This window comes from Pelobates fuscus, chromosome 5 (genome assembly GCF_036172605.1).
Source record: "Pelobates fuscus isolate aPelFus1 chromosome 5, aPelFus1.pri, whole genome shotgun sequence".
NCBI lineage: Eukaryota > Metazoa > Chordata > Amphibia > Anura > Pelobatidae > Pelobates > Pelobates fuscus.
This window is the reverse complement of record NC_086321.1, coordinates 297,714,327-297,738,082: the sequence shown is the minus strand read 5'-3', so window position 1 is coordinate 297,738,082 and position 23,756 is coordinate 297,714,327. Positions and strand designations below refer to the sequence as shown.

General features: G+C 39.3%; 1 protein-coding gene across 4 annotated transcripts in view; it reads left to right on the top strand.

Moving 5' to 3' along the window:
- The window catches only part of LOC134611529 (transducin-like enhancer protein 1), an 87,562-nt gene that overhangs the window by 25,058 nt on the left and 38,748 nt on the right, over window positions 1-23,756 (top strand). For 3 of the 4 annotated variants that reach the window (XM_063455480.1, XM_063455482.1, XM_063455481.1), the window contains exons 5-14: window positions 4,378-4,422; window positions 7,020-7,082; window positions 7,281-7,385; window positions 11,121-11,310; window positions 14,649-14,665; window positions 18,518-18,622; window positions 18,777-18,821; window positions 21,534-21,689; window positions 23,274-23,412; window positions 23,494-23,663. In XM_063455480.1, coding sequence (XP_063311550.1) covers window positions 4,378-4,422; window positions 7,020-7,082; window positions 7,281-7,385; window positions 11,121-11,310; window positions 14,649-14,665; window positions 18,518-18,622; window positions 18,777-18,821; window positions 21,534-21,689; window positions 23,274-23,412; window positions 23,494-23,663 — 1,035 coding nt within the window. The remainder of the gene's footprint in view (window positions 1-4,377; window positions 4,423-7,019; window positions 7,083-7,280; window positions 7,386-11,120; window positions 11,311-14,648; window positions 14,666-18,517; window positions 18,623-18,776; window positions 18,822-21,533; window positions 21,690-23,273; window positions 23,413-23,493; window positions 23,664-23,756) is intronic. The other variant, XM_063455483.1, reaches the window with a different exon arrangement.

Genomic DNA, 23,756 nt, shown 5'->3' with positions numbered 1-23,756 from the left:
TACAAAAAAGACTGGACATATACCCCCTTTTGAATACCCTGGGTTGTCTACTTTCTCAAATGGTATGTCATGGTGGGGTTAATTTTTATTTCTGGGCTGCCATACCGTCTCAATCTGGCAAATAGCAATTTACAAAAGTAGAAATTGACAAATCTTATGTTTCACCCTGTAACTTTCCAAATTACTATAAAACCTATACTTGAGGGTTACTGTTGTACTCGTGAGACATTACTCTACACAAATATGAGTGTTTTAAAGCAGTAACCAGTACTATGCTGCTTGCATCGGTGAAATGGCAGTTTGTGTAAAAAATGCAACAAAACAAATACATATAAACGCAAATTTTGGCCAGGGTTTGTGACAAAGTGCCTACTAAAAGAGTGGACATACCCCATTTTGAATACCTTCGGTTGTCTACTTTTAAAAATGTGGGTTTTTTTTTTTTTTTTTAATGGTTTGATGGGGGTAAATGACATTGGCCAGTTTCAAAAATGTCCCAAATAGGACATGGATGCATGATGACCAGCTGTGAAAATGCCAAGTTGGAAAACTGGAATCTGCACCCTCCAAATAAGGTCTTTTAGCCCCCAGAGAACCAGACACACCTATACATGGGTGGTATCACTGTACTCGGGAGATGTTGCTGAACAAATATTGGGGTGTTCTTTGGCAGTAACCCTTAAAGTTCTCAGTACATGTATTCTTGAATTGCTATTTGTGCCAAAAATATATATATATTTTTTTTTAATTTGGCATAGATTGGTGGTAAAATGGTTGCATGAAAAGAGTAAAAAAAAAAAAAAAGTTTAACCCCTTAAGGACACATGACATGTGACATGTCATGATTCCCTTTTATTCCAGAAGTTTGTCTTCTTTTAAAAAAAAAAAAAAAAAAAAAAAAAAATATGTACACGTGAAGGGTTATTCAGGGATTCCTGACAGATATCCATAATACAATTTTAATTTTGAAAAAAAAAAATGGTTTGGAAATAGAAAAGTGCTACTTGTACTTATTGCCCTATAACGTTTTCAAAACAAGATAAGAACATGTTGGCACTGGGCATTTCTAAACTCAGGACAAAATGTAGAAACTATTTAGCACGGGTGTTTTTTGGCGGTTGTAGATGTGCAACAGATTTTGGAGTCAAAGGTAGAAAAATGGCGAGAAAACCGGTATATAATATGTGTGGGTACAGTAAATGAGTAAGAGGAAAATTACAGCTAAACACACACCGCAGAAATGTAAAAAGAGCCCTGGTCCTTAACGGTAAGAAAATTGAAAAGCGGTCTGGTCACTAAGGAGTTAACATTGTATTAACTATCCACAGACATCAGGTGGAAGGGGTTTTCAATCACAATTTTTTCTCCACCATAACCATTTTTACGTTTTATAGCCAAGAGTGCTGCACTTGCCTGAAGATGCATACATTATAGGGTGCTAAATTTTATATATAGATATAGAGATAGAGATAGAGAGATAGATAGATAGGTGTGTGTGTATATATATATATATATGTGTGTGTGTGTGTGTATATATATGTGTGTGTATATATATATATATATGTGTGTGTATATATATATATATATGTGTGTGTGTATATATATATATATGTGTGTGTGTATATATATATATATGTGTGTGTGTATATATATATATATGTGTGTGTATATATATATATATATATGTGTGTGTATATATATATATATATATGTGTGTGTGTGTGTATATACATTTTATTTTGTGTTATAACGCCACACTCAATCAGTGTGATTGAGATTTATATACATTAATACTCTGGTTAATATCACAATGATTTTTTTGAATATCAGATCTGCTTCTTTTCGTGGTTAAAACTTTTTTGCGGATTATGTATTTTGGTGTATGAATCTCAGTGGTTTTATGGAGTGTAGAGGTTATTTTGCAGTTTGGAGGACGAGTTTCTAATTGGCAATCTGTGGGTAAAGAATCTTCGATGCATGCATTCTATCCCCTTTTTAAATATATATATATATATAATTTTTTTTTTTAAATCTACATTTGCATTGCAAATAAAGACAACCAGTTCTTAAGTATCGCCTCTTTAAAGGGACATTTATAAGCACCAAAACAACTTTAGGTTAATTGAGTGGTTTTAGAGGTGTGTGTGTGTGTATACAGGTGCAAGCAAAAGTATGTGAACCCTTTGGAATGATATGGATTTCTGCACAAATTGGTCTTCAAATTTGATCTGATCATCATCTAAGTCACAACAATAGACAATCACAGTCTGCTTAAACTAATAACACACAAAGAATTAAATGTTGCCATGTTTTTATTGAACACACCATGTAAACCTTCACAGTGCAGGTGGAAAAAGTATGTGAACCCTTGGATTTAATAATTGAACCTCCTTTGGCAGCAATAACTTCAACCAAACGTTTCCTGTAGTTGCAGATCAGACGTGCACAACGGTCAGGAGTAATTCTTGACCATTCCTCTTTACAGAACTGTTTCAATTCAGCAGTATTCTTGGGATGTCTGGTGTGAATCGCTTTCTTGAAGTCATGCCACAGCATCTCAATCGGGTTGAGGTCAGGACTTCTTGTGACTGGGCCACTTCAGAATGCATATTTTTTTCTGTTTTAAGCCATTTTGTTGATTTACTTCTATGCTTTGGGTCATTGTCCTGTTGCAACACCCATCTTCTGTTGAGCTTCAGCTGGTAGACAGATGGCCTTAAGTTCTCCTGCAAAATGTCTTGATAAACTTGGGAATTCATTTTTCCTTCGATGATAGCAATCCGTCCAGGCCCTGACGCAGCAAAGCGGCCCCAAACCATGATGCCCCCACCACCATACTTCACAGTTGGGATGAGGTTTTGATGTTGGTGTGCTGTGCCTCTTTTTCGACACACATAGTGTTGTGTGTTTCTTCCAAACAACTCAACTTTGGTTTCATCTGTCCACAGAATATTTTGCCAGTACTGCTGTGGAACATCCAGGTGCTCTTGTGCAAACTGTAAACGTGCAGCAATGTTTTATTTGGCTTCCTCTGTGGTATCCTCCCATGAAATCCATTCTTGTTTAGTGTTTTACGTATTGTAGATTCGCTAACAGGGATGTTGGCATTTGCCAGTGACTTTTGTAAGTCTTTAGCTGACACTCTAGGATTCTTCTTCACCTCACTGATCAGTCTGCGCTCTGCTCTTGCAGTCATCTTTACAGGACAGCCACTCCTAGGGAGAGTAGTAGCAGTGCTGAACTTTCTCCATTTATAGATAATGTGTCTTACCGTGGACTGATGAACAGCAAGGCTTTTGGAGATACTTTTATAACCCTTTACAGCTTTATGCAAGTCAACAATTCTTAATCGTAGGTCTTCTGAGAGCTCTTTTGTGCGAGGCATCATTCACATCAGGCAATGCTTCTTGTGAAAAGCAAACCCAGAACGGGTGTGTGTTTTTTATAGGGCAGGGCAGCTGTAACCAACACCTCCAATCTCATCTCATTGGTTGGACTCCAGTTGGCTGACATCTCACTCCAATTAGCTCTTGGAGATGTCACATACTTTTTCCACCTGCACTGTGAATGTTTACATGGCGTGTTCAATAAAAACATGGCAACATTTCATTCTTTGTGTGTTATTAGTTTAAGCAGACTGTGATTGTCTATTGTTGTGACTTAGATGATGATCAGATCAAATTTGAAGACCAATTTGTGCAGAAATCCATATCATTCCAAAGGGTTCACATACTTTTTCTTGCAACTGTGTGTGTGTGTATATATATGTGTATATGCATATGTGTGTGTATGTACATATATATGTGTATATATATATAGCATGCCCCATGCCTGGTAAATTATTGGCTTTTTGGGAAATCAATTACTTTGTTTATGCATCCCTAGTCATACCCCTTGTATGGGACTTACGCAGTATTCCTAAACAGTTCCTGTAAAATTAGATCTAATGTTTAAACTTAACCTTAATGTCACAGTTTGTCTAATTTAGAATTTTTCATGTCTATAGAATGTAAGCTCGTTTTAACAGGGTCCTCTTCAACCTATCGTTCCTGCAAGTCTTCTTGTAATTGTCCTATTTATAGTTAAGTTATTATTGTAAAGCGCTATGGAATCTGTTGGCGCTATATAAATGGTGATAATGTCTTGTTTAATGTTTGTGGTTCCATACAACACAGTGCATATGTATGATCTCCCAAGGGAAACTATGGTTATTACTAGAGGCAGAACAGATGCTAATAAACCCCATGCTGGAAGCACTCTGTAATATTGTTTACTGATACTAGTTGTATAGGTGTATAAAACACACACTGTGTAGGTTTGTTTTTCTTATTTTTGCGTTCAACTCTTCATATATTTTTATTTTTATTTTTTTTGTAGTACTATGAAATGTCATATGGGCTGAATATTGAAATGCACAAACAGGTAATTACCCACCCCAGTCATTATGTCAACAGCACACTTTTGTTATTCTCCTTGTAATTTGTTTCCCTTCTTCTTACCTGCTTATTTTCCCCAATCGTATTTCTTTTTATTGTATGTTTAGTATTCTTTTTGGGCTATGTTTCTGCTGGTTATTCCAGTTCTTTACACTTTCTCATATCTCTTGGACATGGTGTAAATTATAAAATGTTGCTTGAATCACAGACTTCTATTCAAAATGTTGCCATGATTCAGATTGTCTGCCTTTGACTTTTTGATCAACAAGTGCAAAATTTGGCTTAGTAGAATTTACAGTCTGGACGTCCTTCTTCCCAGTCTTGGAGAACACTGCAGGGCTCTAACTCGAGGTCCTGAGGGGCTAGTAGAGCGGGCTCCCTCCTCCAGGAGGCTGTAGCTGGGGCTCTCCTCCAAGAGAGTGTAGCTGGGGCTCTCCTCCAAGAGAGTGTAGCTGGGGCTCTCCTCCAAGAGAGTGTAGCTGGGGCTCTCCTCCAAGAGAGTGTAGCTGGGGCTCTCCTCCAAGAGAGTGTAGCTGGGGCTCTCCTCCAAGAGAGTGTAGCTGGGGCTCTCCTCCAAGAGAGTGTAGCTGGGGCTCTCCTCCAAGAGAGTGTAGCTGGGGCTCTCCTCCAAGAGAGTGTAGCTGGGGCTCTCCTCCAAGAGAGTGTAGCTGGGGCTCTCCTCCAAGAGAGTGTAGCTGGGGCTCTCCTCCAAGAGAGTGTAGCTGGGGCTCTCCTCCAAGAGAGTGTAGCTGGGGCTCTCCTCCAAGAGAGTGTAGCTGGGGCTCTCCTCCAAGAGAGTGTAGCTGGGGCTCTCCTCCAAGAGAGTGTAGCTGGGGCTCTCCTCCAAGAGAGTGTAGCTGGGGCTCTCCTCCAAGAGAGTGTAGCTGGGGCTCTCCTCCAAGAGAGTGTAGCTGGGGCTCTCCTCCAAGAGAGTGTAGCTGGGGCTCTCCTCCAAGAGAGTGTAGCTGGGGCTCTCCTCCAAGAGAGTGTAGCTGGGGCTCTCCTCCAAGAGAGTGTAGCTGGGGCTCTCCTCCAAGAGAGTGTAGCTGGGGCTCTCCTCCAAGAGAGTGTAGCTGGGGCTCTCCTCCAAGAGAGTGTAGCTGGGGCTCTCCTCCAAGAGAGTGTAGCTGGGGCTCTCCTCCAAGAGAGTGTAGCTGGGGCTCTCCTCCAAGAGAGTGTAGCTGGGGCTCTCCTCCAAGAGAGTGTAGCTGGGGCTCTCCTCCAAGAGAGTGTAGCTGGGGCTCTCCTCCAAGAGAGTGTAGCTGGGGCTCTCCTCCAAGAGAGTGTAGCTGGGGCTCTCCTCCAAGAGAGTGTAGCTGGGGCTCTCCTCCAAGAGAGTGTAGCTGGGGCTCTCCTCCAAGAGAGTGTAGCTGGGGCTCTCCTCCAAGAGAGTGTAGCTGGGGCTCTCCTCCAAGAGAGTGTAGCTGGGGCTCTCCTCCAAGAGAGTGTAGCTGGGGCTCTCCTCCAAGAGAGTGTAGCTGGGGCTCTCCTCCAAGAGAGTGTAGCTGTTCCCTCAACAAGGCTACAAGTTGAGGGTAAGAAGATCTGGTTTATGGAGTGCAAGGGGCATTTCTATTATACAGTTTTCCCTACAAGGTTACCACCCACGTGGACCTTGTTGGGCGCTGAAAACACAAACGTAACAACCAATCATTTAAGGACACACAGTTAAACACTCCCATTCATTACTGTAAAATTCCTCCCCTCTGCTTGGGAGATAATTGAGTTAATTACTGTATCAACTCCGTTATCTCCAAGCAAAAATATACTTTTTACCCAATTTTTACAACTCCAAAACTATACATGCAATTTTAATACGTTTTTTGAACCAGCATACTTATGGGACAAACCTATCCAAAAATCATGTGAATTGGTCCAGTGGTTCGGGAGTTAGCTGGAAGTCCCGTTTTGACCGACTGCACGCATATTTTCATGCCAAAAACAGTTCCATTTGGGCTGTGCGGCCGGTCCATTCACCATAGTTCAAATGCTGTTCGAATGTACGAACGGGTGCAAATAGCAATGTTAATGTGGCGTTCATATTGTCAAACTGCGTTTCGACTATTGTTGAAGTCCCATAGAAGGTCAAATTCAGCGGTGTTCGTGCCGTCGCGTATCCGATTTGAGTTACATGAACTTGACGGCCAATCACCGCTGAATTAAAATGGCCACTGCCATGTGTTCGTTTGTCGAATGGCGGCCACTTTGGCTGTATCCGAAGTGCCGGTTCAAAAGTGCAGCTCCTTCCCCATAGGATTTAAAGGGTCTTTTATAATCCAATCTGCACAAACAGGGTTTTTAACAGGTAATACCCTCCAAGGGCCATAGTCACAGGGCAAACAGAGTCTAGGAGTGTGTTCTTGGTTGGGATACAATGCTAGTACAGGCATCCACCCATAACCACTGTAAGAAGGAACAAAACCACCATAACTGCTACAAAATAACGAGGGGTTTTGTTACAGAAGCATTGAGACCTGGAGCTCATAAAAGCATCCAATTTATTTGCGCTATATAAATAATATATTCTTTACATGGGTTTTTAAGTGTACTTTCTCAACTTAATGTAATTCTTTATTATTTTAGACAGAAATTGCCAAACGCTTGAATGTTATCTGTGCCCAGCTGGTACCCTTTTTATCCCAAGAGGTTAGTATGTCACTTAAGTGAAATGGTATCAGCCAGTCCCTTTGGGGAAGTTTAGTCCTACCTCTTTTGTAATGATACATTCTTTATAAGCTAGTTCTCACTTATCTTACAATTTGTCTTACCTATTTTGTTCAGCTCTAGTTCATATACTGTCCTCATACTTGTTTTTTTTGGTTGTTTTTTTTCCTCTTCGCTCAGCACCAGCAGCAGGTTGTTCAAGCTGTAGAACGAGCTAAGCAAGTGACTATGGCGGAGTTGAACGCTGCCATCGGGGTACGTTTCATCCCCCCTCAGCTGACCGTGGTGTGTACACTCCCCATTCCCTCACCTCACTATTAATCATTTGGCTTCTGTGGTAATGCAGTGGTGGGAAGCACTCTGGCTTGAAACTTTGTTTCATGATTATTTAGTCTCTTCACTTGTGAATGAATGTCTAAAACTGGTACTAGTTACATTGTCACCAAATTGTTAAATTACCACTTTCATGGTCAGAGTGCTTTCCTAGGTTACTGTATACTGTTGCAATATGTATGTATATTGTTAAATATAGCAGTATTTAGGACACATCACCTAAAACAGCTTTACGTTCATCAATAGGGGGGAAATTTGAGCAATATATCAACTTTTTAATAGATTCCAACCCAAGTACCAAGAAACTGATAATGCAATGGCATTGTCTGCAACATTTATAGATTGCAAAGATATGGGATAAGGTACAAAACTGAAACTGTTATTTTAGGTGATGGGTATATTTTATTGACTTAACCTGCAAGATATTTCTGGAAGCATTGGTATCCATTCCCCTGTTTTGTCTGAGAATATGCATCTGTAACCTAATCACTCTCATACTCATGATCATACGGCCTGCATGGATGTGTGTCCATTAAGATAATTGAAGACTGTTCTTTTTTTTTTTTTTTTTTTTTTTTTTTAACCTGTGGGTCAGGATCCAAGAGTGGACTTTTGTGCACTTCTTTTTTTTTTTTTTTTTTTTCCTTCTTATTGGGTCCCCATTTTCTGGAATAGGTAGAAGATATTCAGAAGGCTCCCAGTTAACTACTTGCAGCAGTAGCCTTGATTAGTGTAAAGGAGACATTCTGACACAGAGAAGAGTCTTATGAAGGTGTTTTGCAGTATTTATTTTAGTTTTGAAGAATGAGTCACAGGTCTTGACTTACAAGTGGACGATTGGGTTACTAAGCTTGCAAGGTACTTAGCCTGGGCCCCCATCAAAAATGTAAGAATCATTTGTAAATAATATACCCGGCAAAACAATGCATTGCATTCACTGATATATTTGTTAGAATTTCGGTCCAATTAACATGATGATAATTTGTTTTATATAATGGTTTTGATGAATATTAATCCCTTAAACTCGGCAGTGCTAATTAAATAAATAAATCACTGTTGGTAGATATAACCTCAATGATTACATGCAGTATTCACTGAAGGCATATCTTAAAAGACCTTGCAAAAGTAGCATTTCTTATGAAGTGCAGCATTTGCAAGCCCTCCCAATTTTCCCCAGAAGAGACTTTCAGTCTCCAGAGACTGAATGTCTCTTCTGGGGAAAAAGGGGTACGAATGGTCCGTCAAATAACATTAAAATGTCCACTAGACTTGTGCATGGTGAGAAGACTTAGCTTGGCCGTACCATTTTTCTTGCAAATCATTTTTTTTTTTTTTTGGGATGCTTGAATCTTGGCCATATGTAAAATGCAGAATTTCGGTACTGAAAATCTGATTCAGGAACTGAAATAAAGAGAGAGGGAAAAAAGAGCAAAAAAATGGGCCAGTGTACTGCACAATATATACATAATATAATATTATGCTTACATTTTGCAGTATGCTGGTAGGAGCATTTTCTTGCCATATGGTTCACAGATCAAGTGAGAAAAAGTAACCAATAGAGGTGGAAAAAGAGGAGGAGCATTAAAAAAAAAAATCTATATTAATATATATTTTTTTAAAAAAAATTTAATTTATACACTGCTTTCTCTCCCCCCCCTCCTTCCTCCCCCCCCCCCCCATCCCTTTCCCTTACCCCCCATCCTCGATTGCTCACGTCTCACTTGATCTGTGAATAAAATATTTTTTTTTTCCTTTCTTGCATTAATCATCTCTTTTTTGGCATCATGGGCGGAATCCAGAATTATGAATTGATATGAATATGCTCGGCCATTGCGTGTTTTGGCTCAGGAATTTGACCAATCACCCGATCAGCCCAAATTTGGACGAATTGCCGTTCGGACCATAACGAATCTCCAAGTCTAGTGTGCACAGAATAACCTTTTTGGCCATTGACCATTTTGGAAAACCGTGAAATCAAAATGCTTGTTCGGATTTTTATGCTCAAGTTTTCCTTTACCTATATGTTGAACTGTAACTTCCAGCAGATCTTTACAATTCCCCAGTAAGAGAATTCTGTTTTCTAGAGTGGTCCAATGAGGAATTGGGTCTTTGTCTTGTTGCCATACATTGCCCCAAACATTCTCCCCACTGTCCTGCTGTAGAGAAGCATCTTATCATGGTACTGCCATACCAACAATAATTGGTTGATGTTGCCACTTTTACCAGGGTTGTAGTGGCTAGAATTTAAGTTAAGTAAAATATTTTTTTTTCATCATCTGACCATTCAAAACAGTAATGGCTTCTTTCTTGTCACCTGTCCATACAGGCCAACTTTGAGTAAGGGCTGACTAATTGTTGTGTGAACACTGACGCCTGTTTCACACACAGAACTTTACAGATCTCAAGGTCATTTTTGGCAGTCACTTCCTGAGCCAGTTTCCTGCTTGCCTTCCTCCTCAATTTGGGAAGGAGACCAGAACTGGGTAGTGTCTGTGTGGAACCTTCCACACCATTTCATGGACACTGAGCCGAGAGGGACAATCTACACCTTTTGGCATTTCCCTGCCTACCAAACAATACTCTGTGTATGAAATATCCTAAATCTTTGAGGTTACTGCTGTATTCCTGTTGCTGCTTGGAAGCTATTGTATACTCTTTTGTTTGTAATATACATGTATGTTAAATTAAAGGGCTTTAAAACGGTGGTATTCTAAAACATTATATAAACTGTAGAAGGGAAAAAATAAATAAAAACTTAAATTGTATCTCGCGTTGCGATACTTTTAAACCACTGTGTTTTCCTGGTACAGTTTGTCTAAATCTATTGATGTTGTGTATCTTAAATATCTGCCTTTTTGAACATGTTACTTAGTATAGTGGAAACCATACCGTTGCAGAACTGTAGAGGTGAACAGCGCAGCAGTTGCATTGGAAAGATAGAGAACACTCCTAAAGGAGGTGTAACTATATTTTTCCAATTAATTACATTACATTGACCTTTTCAAACGAGATAAGGAGCCTTTGTCATACTTATACACACAATATGAGTGAGGGCCAGAGTCAGCGTGAGGGCAAAGATTACCTACCCATTTTAAAGTAAAATCTTTATTTCATTTATTTCATTTCCCTTCCCTTATTTTGTTTTTGTCCAACATATATCAAACTCATGATAAACCAGAAATTGTAATATATTCATATGGCAAATATTTTATAATAGTGGTAAGAAAATTGCTGTCTAAGGCGTTTTACTGGTTTGGGGATTAAAGGACAGCCTGTCATAGTAATGCCTCATGTTCTGTTTATGCAATACATGTATACAAATCTTTGTACAAACAATGATAAATCTGCAGAGGAATTGGCCATACGCTACTTTGCAACAGTTTTTTTTTTTGTTTGTTTGTTTTTTTAAAACATACTACAGACTTTTCTATTTATATTCTGAATCTATTGACCTATATCTGATTGTATAAAGCCAGAGGTAACCTAATTGTAAGTTTTGCCTAAGAGGATGCTTGTGAAATGTATGTTTAAGCAATCAGCACTCTGGAATTAACCAGTTGTTTCTCCTCTTGGTCATATCACCTTTTCCTACTTTTTTCCCCATCACCACCATATCTCACTACTTCCTTCCTTTTCCCCATTTTCCTCTCCATCTGTATACATCCCTCATCCCCCACCATCCCACAGCACCAGCTACAGGCCCAGCACCTTTCTCACCACGCACCTCCAATTCCTTTAACGCCCCATCCATCCAGTCTTCAACCTCCCAGCCTAGCTGCTGCCACCAGCGCCTCCAGCCTTCTAGCACTGTCTGGTGTCCTTGGTTTGCAAAGTCAACTGGCTGCCAAAGAGGGTCTCTCAGATGCAGATCACAGAGGTATGGTTAGTTGGTGTGCTTTGTGTCCTTTTACTGTGTGTGAGACTGAAAGCAATGTCGCGTGTAGTTATGTACGTATCTTTGTATAAGTGTATGTGTGTATTTATATATACATTTATTTTTTTCATTATCCAAACTTTTAACTTGCCACCAAATGCCATGCTGCATATACCAATCAAATCATGTGATCCTCTCCAGGCTCTATGCATGAGCAATGTAGTCTATGCACTCTTGTTGTCCGATTTGTTTATGTGGCCGCCAGTTGTAGAATGTTAGAATTTGTGAAGTATGCCCACTGGAGACCTATTAAAAAATGTGTCTATTTTAAATGCTTATTGAAAACATAAAAATTTATTTTTATGTTTGGCTGCCATAATGGTTAATTACAAACCCTCACTATTACTTCACTCAAGTGTGACTTGTCATTAGTCCAAGGTAAACTTTACGACACACTAGCAGGATTGGACAATTATCTGCTGTGTTTTCAGTTTTGAATTTTCATCTTAAAATGAAATTCCAAAAACATCTCAATTTTGGGGAAAAAACGTTTTAAGTCTATAGCATGGTCTTGTCTTAATGGCTTACTTCATTGAAGCCAGCCTATTTGTGTCATTGGGAAGAATTGCCCGGCTTTGGGAAGTGTATTAGCACTTCAAATAAAGTGCGGTAAATTCAGTACTTGTGCTGGTATGAGTATTATGTGTTTTGTTTGTGTATCGCCCTGTTGTATTTTTTTTTAATGTTTCCATTGTAAAAATGATTTTCATGGCTATAATACAAAATAAAACCTGAATTTGAACATACTGTAAAATCTTTACATTGAGTGCGATGGTTACATTTATTTCACTATTTGTGCTATTCCAGAAATGTTTCTTTATTTAACGGAGTGGTAGGCTTGCATTTAAAAAAATAAATAAAAGTAAAATAAAAATGCAGTGATATGCTATAGATTTTATAGTTCCTAGGGATGGATTTTGTGTGTGAGGAGTTAAGCAAACAGTTACTTTTCTGTACTGCTTTATTTGTCTTCTTGCTTGGCTCCTAAGATGCTGTTGGTAATGACCATCTGGTTCTCTAAATAAAAGAGGACATTTTCCAAATATATCTAGCATCCATGAACTATTTTTTAATGTCAGAAAAAGGCAATGTTTATCAGGTTCATGAACCAGGATCCTAGAAGAAGGCACCAAATCCCAGGATAAATATGTGGATTTCTAAATTTTCATTTTCAAGACTGCACAATTATTATTATGATTTTTTTTGTGTGTGTGTGCAAAATATGTCATAAGTAAACCATCTTAAAGGGGCAATTTAAACACACAGCTTATTGTACTGGTTATGGCAAAATTGCCATCCAGATTTGGATGGATGCTCTGTACCACAACAGAGTGCATGTAATGTATGAGACATTCTCTATCTACAATTTTTTATTTTTTTTGTTGGTCACTTATTTAAAAGTAAATGTTAACTCATTTTTGAGAGATTTAAGAAAAATTTAATAAAAATAGTAAACTTAATCTAATGTCAAATTACCCAATATTGCCCTGGAAACGGATCCTACAAATATGGCTTTTTTGTTTTTGCAAATACTTATTTTTTTAAAACAATTTTTGGCAACTAATGGTGTGTTTGGACACCAAGGCAAAAAAAAAAGGTACTTTTATGTTTTTTTTGCTTTAAAAACAAAACCTTTTATTTCAGAGGAACCATTCACTGAGTTGGCATACAAACCTTAAAGGTGTCACCCAGCACAAAGAGAAAAGAATATGGACTGTTTCACTTCTGTTGCTTGCATGTGGGCCTAGAGTCATCTGATTTTGCTGTACAAAAATTATCTATTTCCATGACTGGTGCTTAACAAACCATTGCAATAACTATAGAAACAGGGAAATCCGACCTAGACAATCCCCTTGGTTTTTAGTGTGGCTATGAAATTTAAATGCAGCATTTTTCTTATCTACTCCTCTTCTGTTTAACCTGTATGACACCAGCATTGAGTTAATATCTGAATTCACTGTCTGTGTTAATAGATGAGTGACATGGGGAAGGTCATTCTTACTTAAACAGAGCAGAGTGCGCACATTAAAGTGGCAATTATTAGTGGATGCCAATAGGAAGACCAGACATGTTTTGATACTAGCTTTAGCAGTAGACAGGGCTCTCAATGCTACACAGTAATCCATGTTTGGTGCAAGGAGACAGTAGCCACTGCCACAGATCTGCAATGTAAAATTATATAGAAATCCGTAGATGCCATGTCTAGCCTCTATTCTATTAGAGAAAAGTGTTTGGTTTTCTCAAGTCTGGCTTAAAGGACCACTCTAGTGCCAGGAAAACATACTCGTTTTCCTGGCACTAGAGTGCCCTGAGGGTGCCCCCACCCTCAGGGACCCCCTCCCGCCCGGATCTGGAAAGGGGTTAAATCTTACCTTTTTCCAGCGCTGGGCGGAGAGCTCTCCTCCTGCTCTCCTCCTCCGATCCGCCTCTTCTCCTCCCCGTCGGCTGAATGCGCATGCGCGGCAAGAGCTGCGCGCGCATTCAGCCGGTCACATAGGAAAGCATTCATAATGCTTTCCTATGGACGCTTGCGTGCTCTCACTGTGATTTTCACAGTGAGAATCACGCAAGCGCCTCTAGTGGCTGTCAGTGAGACAGCCACTAGAGGATTAGGGGGAAGGCTTAACTAATTGATAAACATAGCAGTTTCTCTGAAACTGCTATGTTTATAAAACAATTAGTTAACCCTAGCTGGACCTGGCACCCAGACCACTTCATTAAGCTGAAGTGGTCTGGGTGCCTAGAGTGGTCCTTTAAGAAAGGTGTAAGCCGTACATTAGACTGCTGGACTTCAATATCAATTTCTAATGGTATAGATGCAGATCACTGGTTTAGAGTTATGAGGGAGAACTGGGGAATACTAATAAAGTGACTGGTGCTGGCATAGTGGAAAGGGTTTGGGGATTGAGCCTGGAGGTGTTTTTAAAACCGGGATTGATATTGCATATACTGTGAACCAAGAGATTGCATATAGAATATTGATTGGTAGAAGCAATTTGGCATTCGATGCTATGGTATGCTTGGGCTATGTGTTTGATTTCAGTGTGGTATATTGTTATTGCGAAACACATTTTCGATTATTAAATGAGTATGGCAAGAGGTGAGCAAAGTAGAGTGCTTTTAAGAAATATCTTTAAAGCCGTGTAATGCAACTAAAGAAATCTAGATCATATGTGGTGGCTGAGTAAGATCTCTATCTGTGGGGAGGGAGGAATGCATAAATCTGGACTAAAATTAACCAGCTCTTTTCCTTCTTTCTGATCGTGTTTCCATGGAGACAGAAAGGGACCCAGGGCCTGTGAGTATAACGTTGCTCTACATTGGTGGGGGGTGGGCGGGGTGCTGGGTGCGTGATAATTTTGTACAATATCTGGTTCCAGCTAAGGAGTTAAACACCACAAATAAATATTTAGTTTTGTGTATAAATTAAAGTTTTGTGTTCCTTACAAACTGTAATAATCCGTGTGGATTAAAACTTTTTTTTTTTTTTTTATAATGTCTAATACAGCCCAGTTTTAACTGTGCAGAATTAAGCTATAACTTGATAGCCTTTAATTCCTACCATCATGACGTTAATGTAGAAATCTAATTATTATTTATATATGCCGTATTAGTCCAGTGATACCTCTATATCACAACTCTTCTTTGAATTCTGTGTCGTCGTGCTGAGATATGCTTTAGACTTGAGAAAAGTATTACGATACAAGTTTTTTATATATATTATTATACACACACACTCTCAAAATTTAGTGAGTCTGGCACTCACCCTCACAGTAGAAATCAATTGTATATAAACCAAGGTGCTGCACCACGGAGAAAAATTGGTCAATATAAAAAAATGAGAGCACTCACTGGATTCCAAAATCAAAATAGATTACGCTGTATGCTATCTTCGAAACATTGTTAATTTTTTTTGCAACACAATATACTATTTTGATATTGGGAAAACAAGTGAGTGCTCTCATTTTTGATATTTGTGGGGGGGGGGGGGGGGGGGAGGAGGATAATTTTGTGTGTGTGTGTATATATATGAAATGACATACTTGAAATGAGAGAAATCTCAATGTATCCTTCCTGGTAAAATATTTTATAAATAAAATATATTCACTGGACAAAATTATAAATGCAACACTTTTGTTTTTGCCCCCATTTTTCATGAGCTAAAACTTTTTCTATGTGCACAAAAGGCCTATTTCTCTCAAATATTCACAAATCTGTCATGATCTGGGTTAGTGAGCACTTTTCCTTTGCTAAGATCCATCCACCTCATAGGTGTGGCATATCAAGATGCTGATTAGACAGCATGATTATTGCACCGGTGTGCCTTAGGCTTACCACAATAAAAGGCCACTCTAAAATGTGCAGTTTTACTGTATTGGGCAAATCTGGAGGGGTCCGAAAAACAGTCCGTATCTGGTGTGACCACCATCTGCCTCACGCAGTACAACACATCTCCTTCGCATAGAGTTGGTTAGGTTGTTGTTTGTGGCCTGTGGAATGTTGGTCCACTCCTCTTCAATGGCTGTGCAAAGTTGCTGGATATTGGCAAGACCTGGAACACTCTGTTGTATAAGCCGATCCTGAGCATCCCAAACATGCTCAATGGGTGACATGTCCGGTGAGTATGCTGGCCATGCAAGAACTATGTTTTCAGCTTCCAGGAATTGTGTACGGGGCTGTGCATTATCATGCTGCAACATGAAGTGATGGTCATGGATGAATGGCACAACAATGGGCCTCAGGATTTTGTCATGGTATCTCTGTGCATTCAAAATGCCATCAATAAAATGTACCTGTGGTCGTTGTCCATAACATACGCCTGCCCATACCATGACACCAGTGCCATCATCGGCCACTCGATCCACAACTTTGACATCCACAAACCGCTCACCCACACAACGCCATACACGCTGTCTGCCCTGTACAATGAAAACCGGGATTCATCCGTGAAGAGAACACCTCTCCAAAGTGCCAGACGCCATCGAATGTGAGCATTTGCCCACTCAAGTAGATTACGACGACGAACTGCAGTCAGGTCGAAACCTTGATTAGGACGACTACCGTGCAGACGAGCTTCCCTGAGACTTTTTCAGACAATTTTTGCAGAAATTCTTTGGTATGCAAACCGATTGTTACAGCAGCTGTCTGGGTGGTTGGTCTCAGATGATCTTGGAGGTGAAGATGCTGGATGGGGACTTCCTGGGCTGGTGTGGTTACACGTGGTTTGCGGTTGTGAGGACAGATTTGTGAACAATATTTGAGAGAAATAGGCCTTTTGTGTACATAGAAAAAGTCTTAGATCTTTGAGTTCAGCTCATGAAAAATGGAGGGGCAAAACCAAGTGTTGCGTTTATAATTTTGTGTGTATGTATGTGTATTTTTGTACTGCTCAAAAAAAATAAAGGGAACACTTAAACAACACAATGTAAATCCAAGTCAATCACACTTCTGTGAAATCAAACTGTCCACTTGGGAAGCAACACTGAGTGACAATCCATTTCACATGCTGTTGTGCAAATGGGATAGACAACAGGTGGAAATTATAGGCAATTAGCAAAACACCCCCCAATAAAGGAGTGGTTCTGCAGGTGGTGACCACAGACCACTTCTCAGTTCCTAGGCTTCCTGGCTGATGTTTTGGTCACTTTTGAATGCTGGCGGTGCTTTCACTCTAGTGGTTGCATGAGACTGAGTCTACAACCCACACAAGTGGCTCAGGTAGTGCAGCTCATCCAGGATGGCACATCAGTGCGAGCTGTGGCAAGAAGGTTTGCTGTGTCTGTCAGCGTAGTGTCCAGAGCATGGAGGCGCTACCAGGAGACAGGCCAGTACATCAGGAGACGTGGAGGAGGCCGTAGGAGGGCAACAACCCCGCACCAGGACCGCTACCCCGGCCTTTGTGCAAGGAGGAACAGGAGGAGCACTGCCAGAGCCCTGCAAAATGACCTCCAGCAGGCCACATTCGCCAGAGAACACCAAGATTGGAAAATTCGCCACTGGTGCCCTGTGCTCTTCATAGATGAAAGGTTCATACTGAGCATGTGTGTCACGGCACAGCCAGAGCCCTGCAAGACAGCAAGGTGTGGCTGCCCCTTTAAGAGACCTGGCTGGGTTAGAACTCACAGCTGCAGCATCCCAGTCAGGCTCTCTGCTGTGCTGTCCACCAGGGGGCTTAATTTTCTGTCTCCCTTATTATGTTTCCTGACCTCTTGCCTGGAATGAGCAATACTGATCCACCTGCATCCCTTTTTTCCAATTAGGGTCAGCTGCATTTAATTTGCAGGCTGTAAAAGCCAGCCCTTTCCTGAAACCAATGATCTGGTCATTTTGCCTGTTTGGTTTTTCCTGCCGCATCTTTGCTTTGCTACTGACTGATTTCCTGGACTCTGACCTCTTCCTTATTTATCGACTTCGCTACTCCGCTGCCAGCCCTGACTTCTGCTTCTCGTCTGACCCTGCCTTTGGATTTCCCCTTAATCTGTACTGTGCTTTTGGATTTTGCCTCCTTCAGCCTGTAGTGTGTTTTTCCACTTTAATTTTGATTGTGACTCCAAATCCAGACCTCCATGGGTTGAAAAATTAGATTTCCATTTTTTTTTTATTTTTGTGTGATTTTGTTGTCAACACATTCAACTATGTAAAGAACAAAGTATTTCAGAAGGATGTTTCATTTATTCAGATCTAGGATGTTATTTTTGTGTTCCCTTTATTTTTTTGAGCTGTGTGTGTGTGTGTGTGTGTGTGTGTGTGTGTATGTATATGTATATATCCACAATAAAGGCTGCACTCCACGGTCGTCTTCAAAATTCAAAACTTTTTTTATTGGGTATACGTTAAAAATGATCGTTTCAGCCCCACGTTCAGCTTTCCTCGGGATCAATAAAAAGGACGTCCTTTTTTTGATCCTGAAGAAAGCCCAACGTGGAGCTGAAACGTTGATTTTTTTAATGTGGAGATCATAGAGCTATCATTTAGAATTGCACAATAGATTATTGCACAAATTAAAGACAAAGTTAATTATCTTTCTTTTTCCCTTCCCTCTACACTATATCTTGTGACTCCCCTTTCTGTGCCAAACTACAACACCTTTTTTTATTCTTTTCCTCACCCCCTCTCAACCCTCGTTCATTCATTATATCAACCATTCCAGAGCTGTGTAACTCTTCCAAATGGGGAACGTGTACGGACATTATCAGATTATCTAAACAGCAACAAAAAACGTAAAACTGATGAGAAAGATTTCGGCACAGATTATGTGAGTGATATCCTCCATATGCACACGCCTTCCTTTTTTGTTTTTAATTTTTAATTTTTTTTTTCTCTTTCATCCTACAAGTACTTCTCATCACTTTTTTGCTTCTTTTCCCACCCTCTTTATGTCTACTCTATGTGGCTCTTTTCTCTTGCAGGGCAGTGATGCTGACCGAAGTGAGGATAATCTTGTGGTGGATGAGGTAAATTATTTTATTGCTAATATCAGAGTAGGGAATTATGAGAGAGCACAACAAATAGCAAACACACGGACACCCGTGAAAAGAATATAGTAACAAAAAACTTAGCTGATAGGTACACTGCTTCCCAGGGTTATCTCCCAGCTGATAACCGTATAACAGAACTGTGTAATTGATGGGCTATTTTGGGTATCTGCTAGTATACCTATAATAGAGGACAAAACATAGTGCAAATATTGCTACAAAACTATTATAAAACTTGCAGTGGTTAATATGCACTCACATATTCCAGAATGATAAAGCGTGTTATGGGTGCCTCCCCTCGCTGGAGATGGGGGGGTTTTTTTCCTTTTTGATTTTCCCTCCTCAAGTGATAGCCAATAGGGGATCCAGGTCAGCCAAAGATTCCAAAGAAACAGCAACCATACGGAATACTCCAAAGGCAATTTATTCACTTACAAAGATTTTAAGAGGGTGTACAAAATTAAAATAAAATGATAAAAGCAATATAAATAAAAGATGCTGGTCCTACGCGTTTCGTCCTTGTGCAAACTGGACTTCCTCAGGGACCTCTTTCAATGCTCATCCAGTAACAGATACATAAAATGAAAACAGCACCCTAACAAGCTAACAATAAAAAACTTCTTATATAGGGCTAATCCCTTTCAGTCATTGGTGGAATAGTGGGTGTCTTCTCATCTTCCAGCTCTGATTCGTCCACCTTTTCCTTCTCTCAGGTGTATCCACTTCGCCGTAAAAAGCAATACCGGGTCCGTTGGAATATTCTATCACTTCCGCGTACGTCATACGTTACGCGTGCATCACGTGTTGAAAATCTTCATGTCATTATTTGCGTTCCACGCTCGAGAAAAAACATGGCCGTGCGTTCCACCATGTGATAGTGGGCCGCACAAAGAGATGTCTGAAAGTTAGATTTTTAGAACATATCAATAATATAAAGAAAAGATTAGATACCCATTCAGTCCCGCTTCATTGCAATAGCTGCCCCTTTTTCCATTTGAAGGGTTTGCGTTGCATAGGGATAGAACAAATCCAACCCCATTGGAGAGGGGGTAACAAAGAAAAACGATTGGCCCAAAGGGAATCGTATTGGATTCATAGGTTACGTACCCTTAGCCCAAAGGGATTAAATGTGGATATGGATATTGTCTGTTTTTTGAATTAATTGAGTGAGAATATATAAAGTTCAAAAAAAATTTTTCAATAATTAAGAACAAAAGGTGATAATTAATAACAAAAAACAAAATATCGGTCTTGGAGTTAGGATGTATAATATTCTGCATCACTCTAACTCAATTTGAACATTATTTGAATATAATCTTTTTGTATCATTGCAAGCAATATGGATATGTAATTTGAATATATAAATAATCTTTGTCACTTTACACTTTTTGTGGTTTTACTATTAAGAGAATTTATCATTTAAAGTCACCATATTGGCTCCACTGGTTATACCAATATTTTATAAAATATTATTGTCGTTATATAAATTTGCTAATGAATTAAGAGATAATTATCTAAAATCACTACATTGGCACCACTGGTTATGCCATTATTCTATGAGATATTATGGTGGCTATATAAATTTATTGATAAATATTAGCATTGATTTTTGCAAAATTTAAATGAATATTATGAATGATCCACTCAGATGGGGAGTTTTTTCATTCATTTGGTTTTCTAGTAAGTCAATTGATTAAAATATATTAGAGGACATTTCATTACTATTATATTTTTCTTTATTAAGATGAAAATTTGGTTTCTAATAGTCTTCTCTTTCCAGCTTTTTATGTATAACTATCAGGCTTTAATTGGCATCCGAGTCCACTATCACATGGTGGAACGCACGGCCATGTTTTTTCTCGAGCGTGGAACGCAAATAATCACATGACGAAGATTTTCAACACGTGATGCACGCGTAATGTATGACGTACGCGGAAGTGATAGAATATTCCAACGGACCCGGTATTGCTTTTTACGGCGAAGTGGATACACCTGAGAGAAGGAAAAGGTGGACGAATCAGAGCTGGAAGATTAGAAGACACCCACTATTCCACCAATGACTGAAAGGGATTAGCCCTATATAAGATGTTTTTTATTGTTAGCTTGTTAGGGTGCTGTTTTCATTTTATGTATCTGTTACTGGATGAGCATTGAAAGAGGTCCCTGAGGAAGTCCTGTTTGCACAAGGACGAAACGCGTAGGACCAGCATCTTTTATTTATATTGCTTTTATCATTTTATTTTAATTTTGTACACCCTCTTAAAATCTTTGTAAGTGAATAAATTGCCTTTGGAGTATTCCGTATGGTTGCTGTTTCTTTGGAATCTTTGGCTGACCTGGATCCCCTATTGGCTATCACTTGAGGAGGGAAAATCAAAAAGGAAAACCCCCCCCCCCATCTCCAGCGAGGGGAGGCACCCATAACACGCTTTATCATTCTGGAATATGTGAGTGCATATTAACCACTGCAAGTTTTATAATAGTTTTGTAGCAATATTTGCACTATGTTTTGTCCTCTATTATAGGTATACTAGCAGATACCCAAAATAGCCCATCAATTACACAATTATGAGAGAGGCCTTTATTTGGGCATTTGTTTTTCTTTTCTGGAAAAATTCAGCAGGTCCTGTTCTTTTAAAATATTATTAAAGTGGCAAGTACAATGAGCATCATCTATCTCTCTCTCCTCAGGACCCTGCTTCCCCTCATAGTGTCCATTCCTATTCCTCACGGGAGAACGGTGTGGAGAAGTCAAACCTGCAGAGGAAAGATCCTCCCCCTGCTAGCCCAAATTCCATGACCTCATCCAGCAGCGTATCCCCCTCCAGGAACAAAGACCTCCCTTCGGTAAAAGCAAGATGATTTTTTTGTGTGTGTGCTACAAAAACAAATCCTTCTATTGTAGAGGATCTTTTCACTGACTTGGCATACAAAACTAAAAGATAGTTTCGCTCACATCCATCTACTTGCATGTGTGCCTGGAATCACCTGATTTTACTGTAAAAAATTCCCAATATATCCATGCACAAGAAGAGTGCTGAGCAAACCAGTGCAAAACTATAGAAACAGCAGAATCTCACTGTTTTTAATGTGGATATGAAAATCTAAATACAGCTCAGTAAGCATTTTTCTTATAATATACTCCTGTTGTACAACATTACTGACACCAACGTAACATGCTTTAAAGCCAAAATTGATTGAATATCTGAATTGTACGGTGTGTTGATGGGTGAGTGACATGGGGAAAAGTCAGTCTTGCTTAAATAGTAAGAGCACATTGAGGTTAAGTAAATTTAATTGAGGATTCTGCAGTTCAGGTCAGTTAACATATATCCATAAAACATGCACATTACATTTGTGCACCTAGAAAATTTACCTATTCAAACCTATTCAAATTTAAAAAAAATGTGCAAAATATAATTTGAAAAAAGTTTATATATATATATATATATATATATATACCCATATATGCTTCCCAAGCACTACCAAGCCTCAATAAGCAAACCAGTAACCAACCTCATGCTGATGAGTTGCATTAACCACGAAACAGCTGTCCATGAGTGGTCCACTGGTTTTGCATCTTTTCCTAAATTGTGTTCCAAGCAGTTGTAGACTGCAAACACAGATTAAAAGGAATCCATGTTTAAAATGGAATGAGGCAAAAATGTGATTCTTTGTTAAACTAATTTGCATATGCCCACCCAGAATCCTTTGCGGTTGCAACATCGCTGCAGTTTTGGGATTTCTGTGGGAAAAGCAAGTCTTATGGCTTGACTGGTGTGCAGATTTGTTTAACATTGTATGTGTATATATATATATATATATATATATATATATATATATACTATATCTCCCCACCAAGGAAGGCTGCTCTACGGGTTTAAAACAAAAATGTATTGATACAATTTAAAAATAACAACCAACTCGGGACCCTCCTCAGGGTCAAAAATACAACAGGACCCGAAACGTTGGTCGTTATTTTTAAATTGTATCAATAAATTTGTTTTAAACCCGGAGAGCAGCTTTCCTTGGTGGATTTCTATCTATTGGAGCCTTTGTGATGCACCCGGTATTGTCACTTTTTGAGCGCGAGTGCAGGGGATTATTGTGTATGTGTGTATATATTATATATATATATATATATATATATATATATATATATATATATATATATATATATATATATATATATATATATATATATATATATATATATATATATATATATATATATACATATACACACACACACACACACACACTTCAGATTAATCCAAACTCCCACAAACGTTTCCAGAGGAAAAAAAATCTAAAATCTGTTCCTCCCAGTGCAGGGTAAAACTCTGATATGGGCAAAAGGGAGCAATGTTTGTATTGTACAGTGACAGAGGTATTCTAACCTAGTAAGTGACTAAACTCTATCTTTTTCAGCAAGTGGAAAAAGCAGGTACTCCAGGCTTGAAGTCCAGCACACCAAACTCTCAGAGTGACCTGAGCACACCAGGACCTAGTGGTACCAGTGCCTCTCAGTTTCGACCTCTCTCTGGCAAAGCTGCCATTGATCCTATTGGTAAGAAGAAAAAAAAATGTTTACTTTTAATGTGTAGTTTCTTCTTAGTCCAAGCATAAATCAGTTGCCATTCCTCCACAGCATTGGGACTCCGGACACCCCTGGGTGGGCAAGGAGGCTACCCTGCAGCATTCAGTATTGCTCACCCATCTGTGAATGCAGAAGGAGCTGGAGCGTATGCTGGTCTTCACCTCATGTCTCCACAGATCAATGGTGCGACAGCTGGTGGAACCTATGGACGATCCTCTCTAGTGTGTATTCCATTCATTTCATTTTTCTGTGATAGGGACATGCAGTGACAAGTGAGCTTTTGTAGTGTACGGCTAAAAAACTTTATTGCAAAT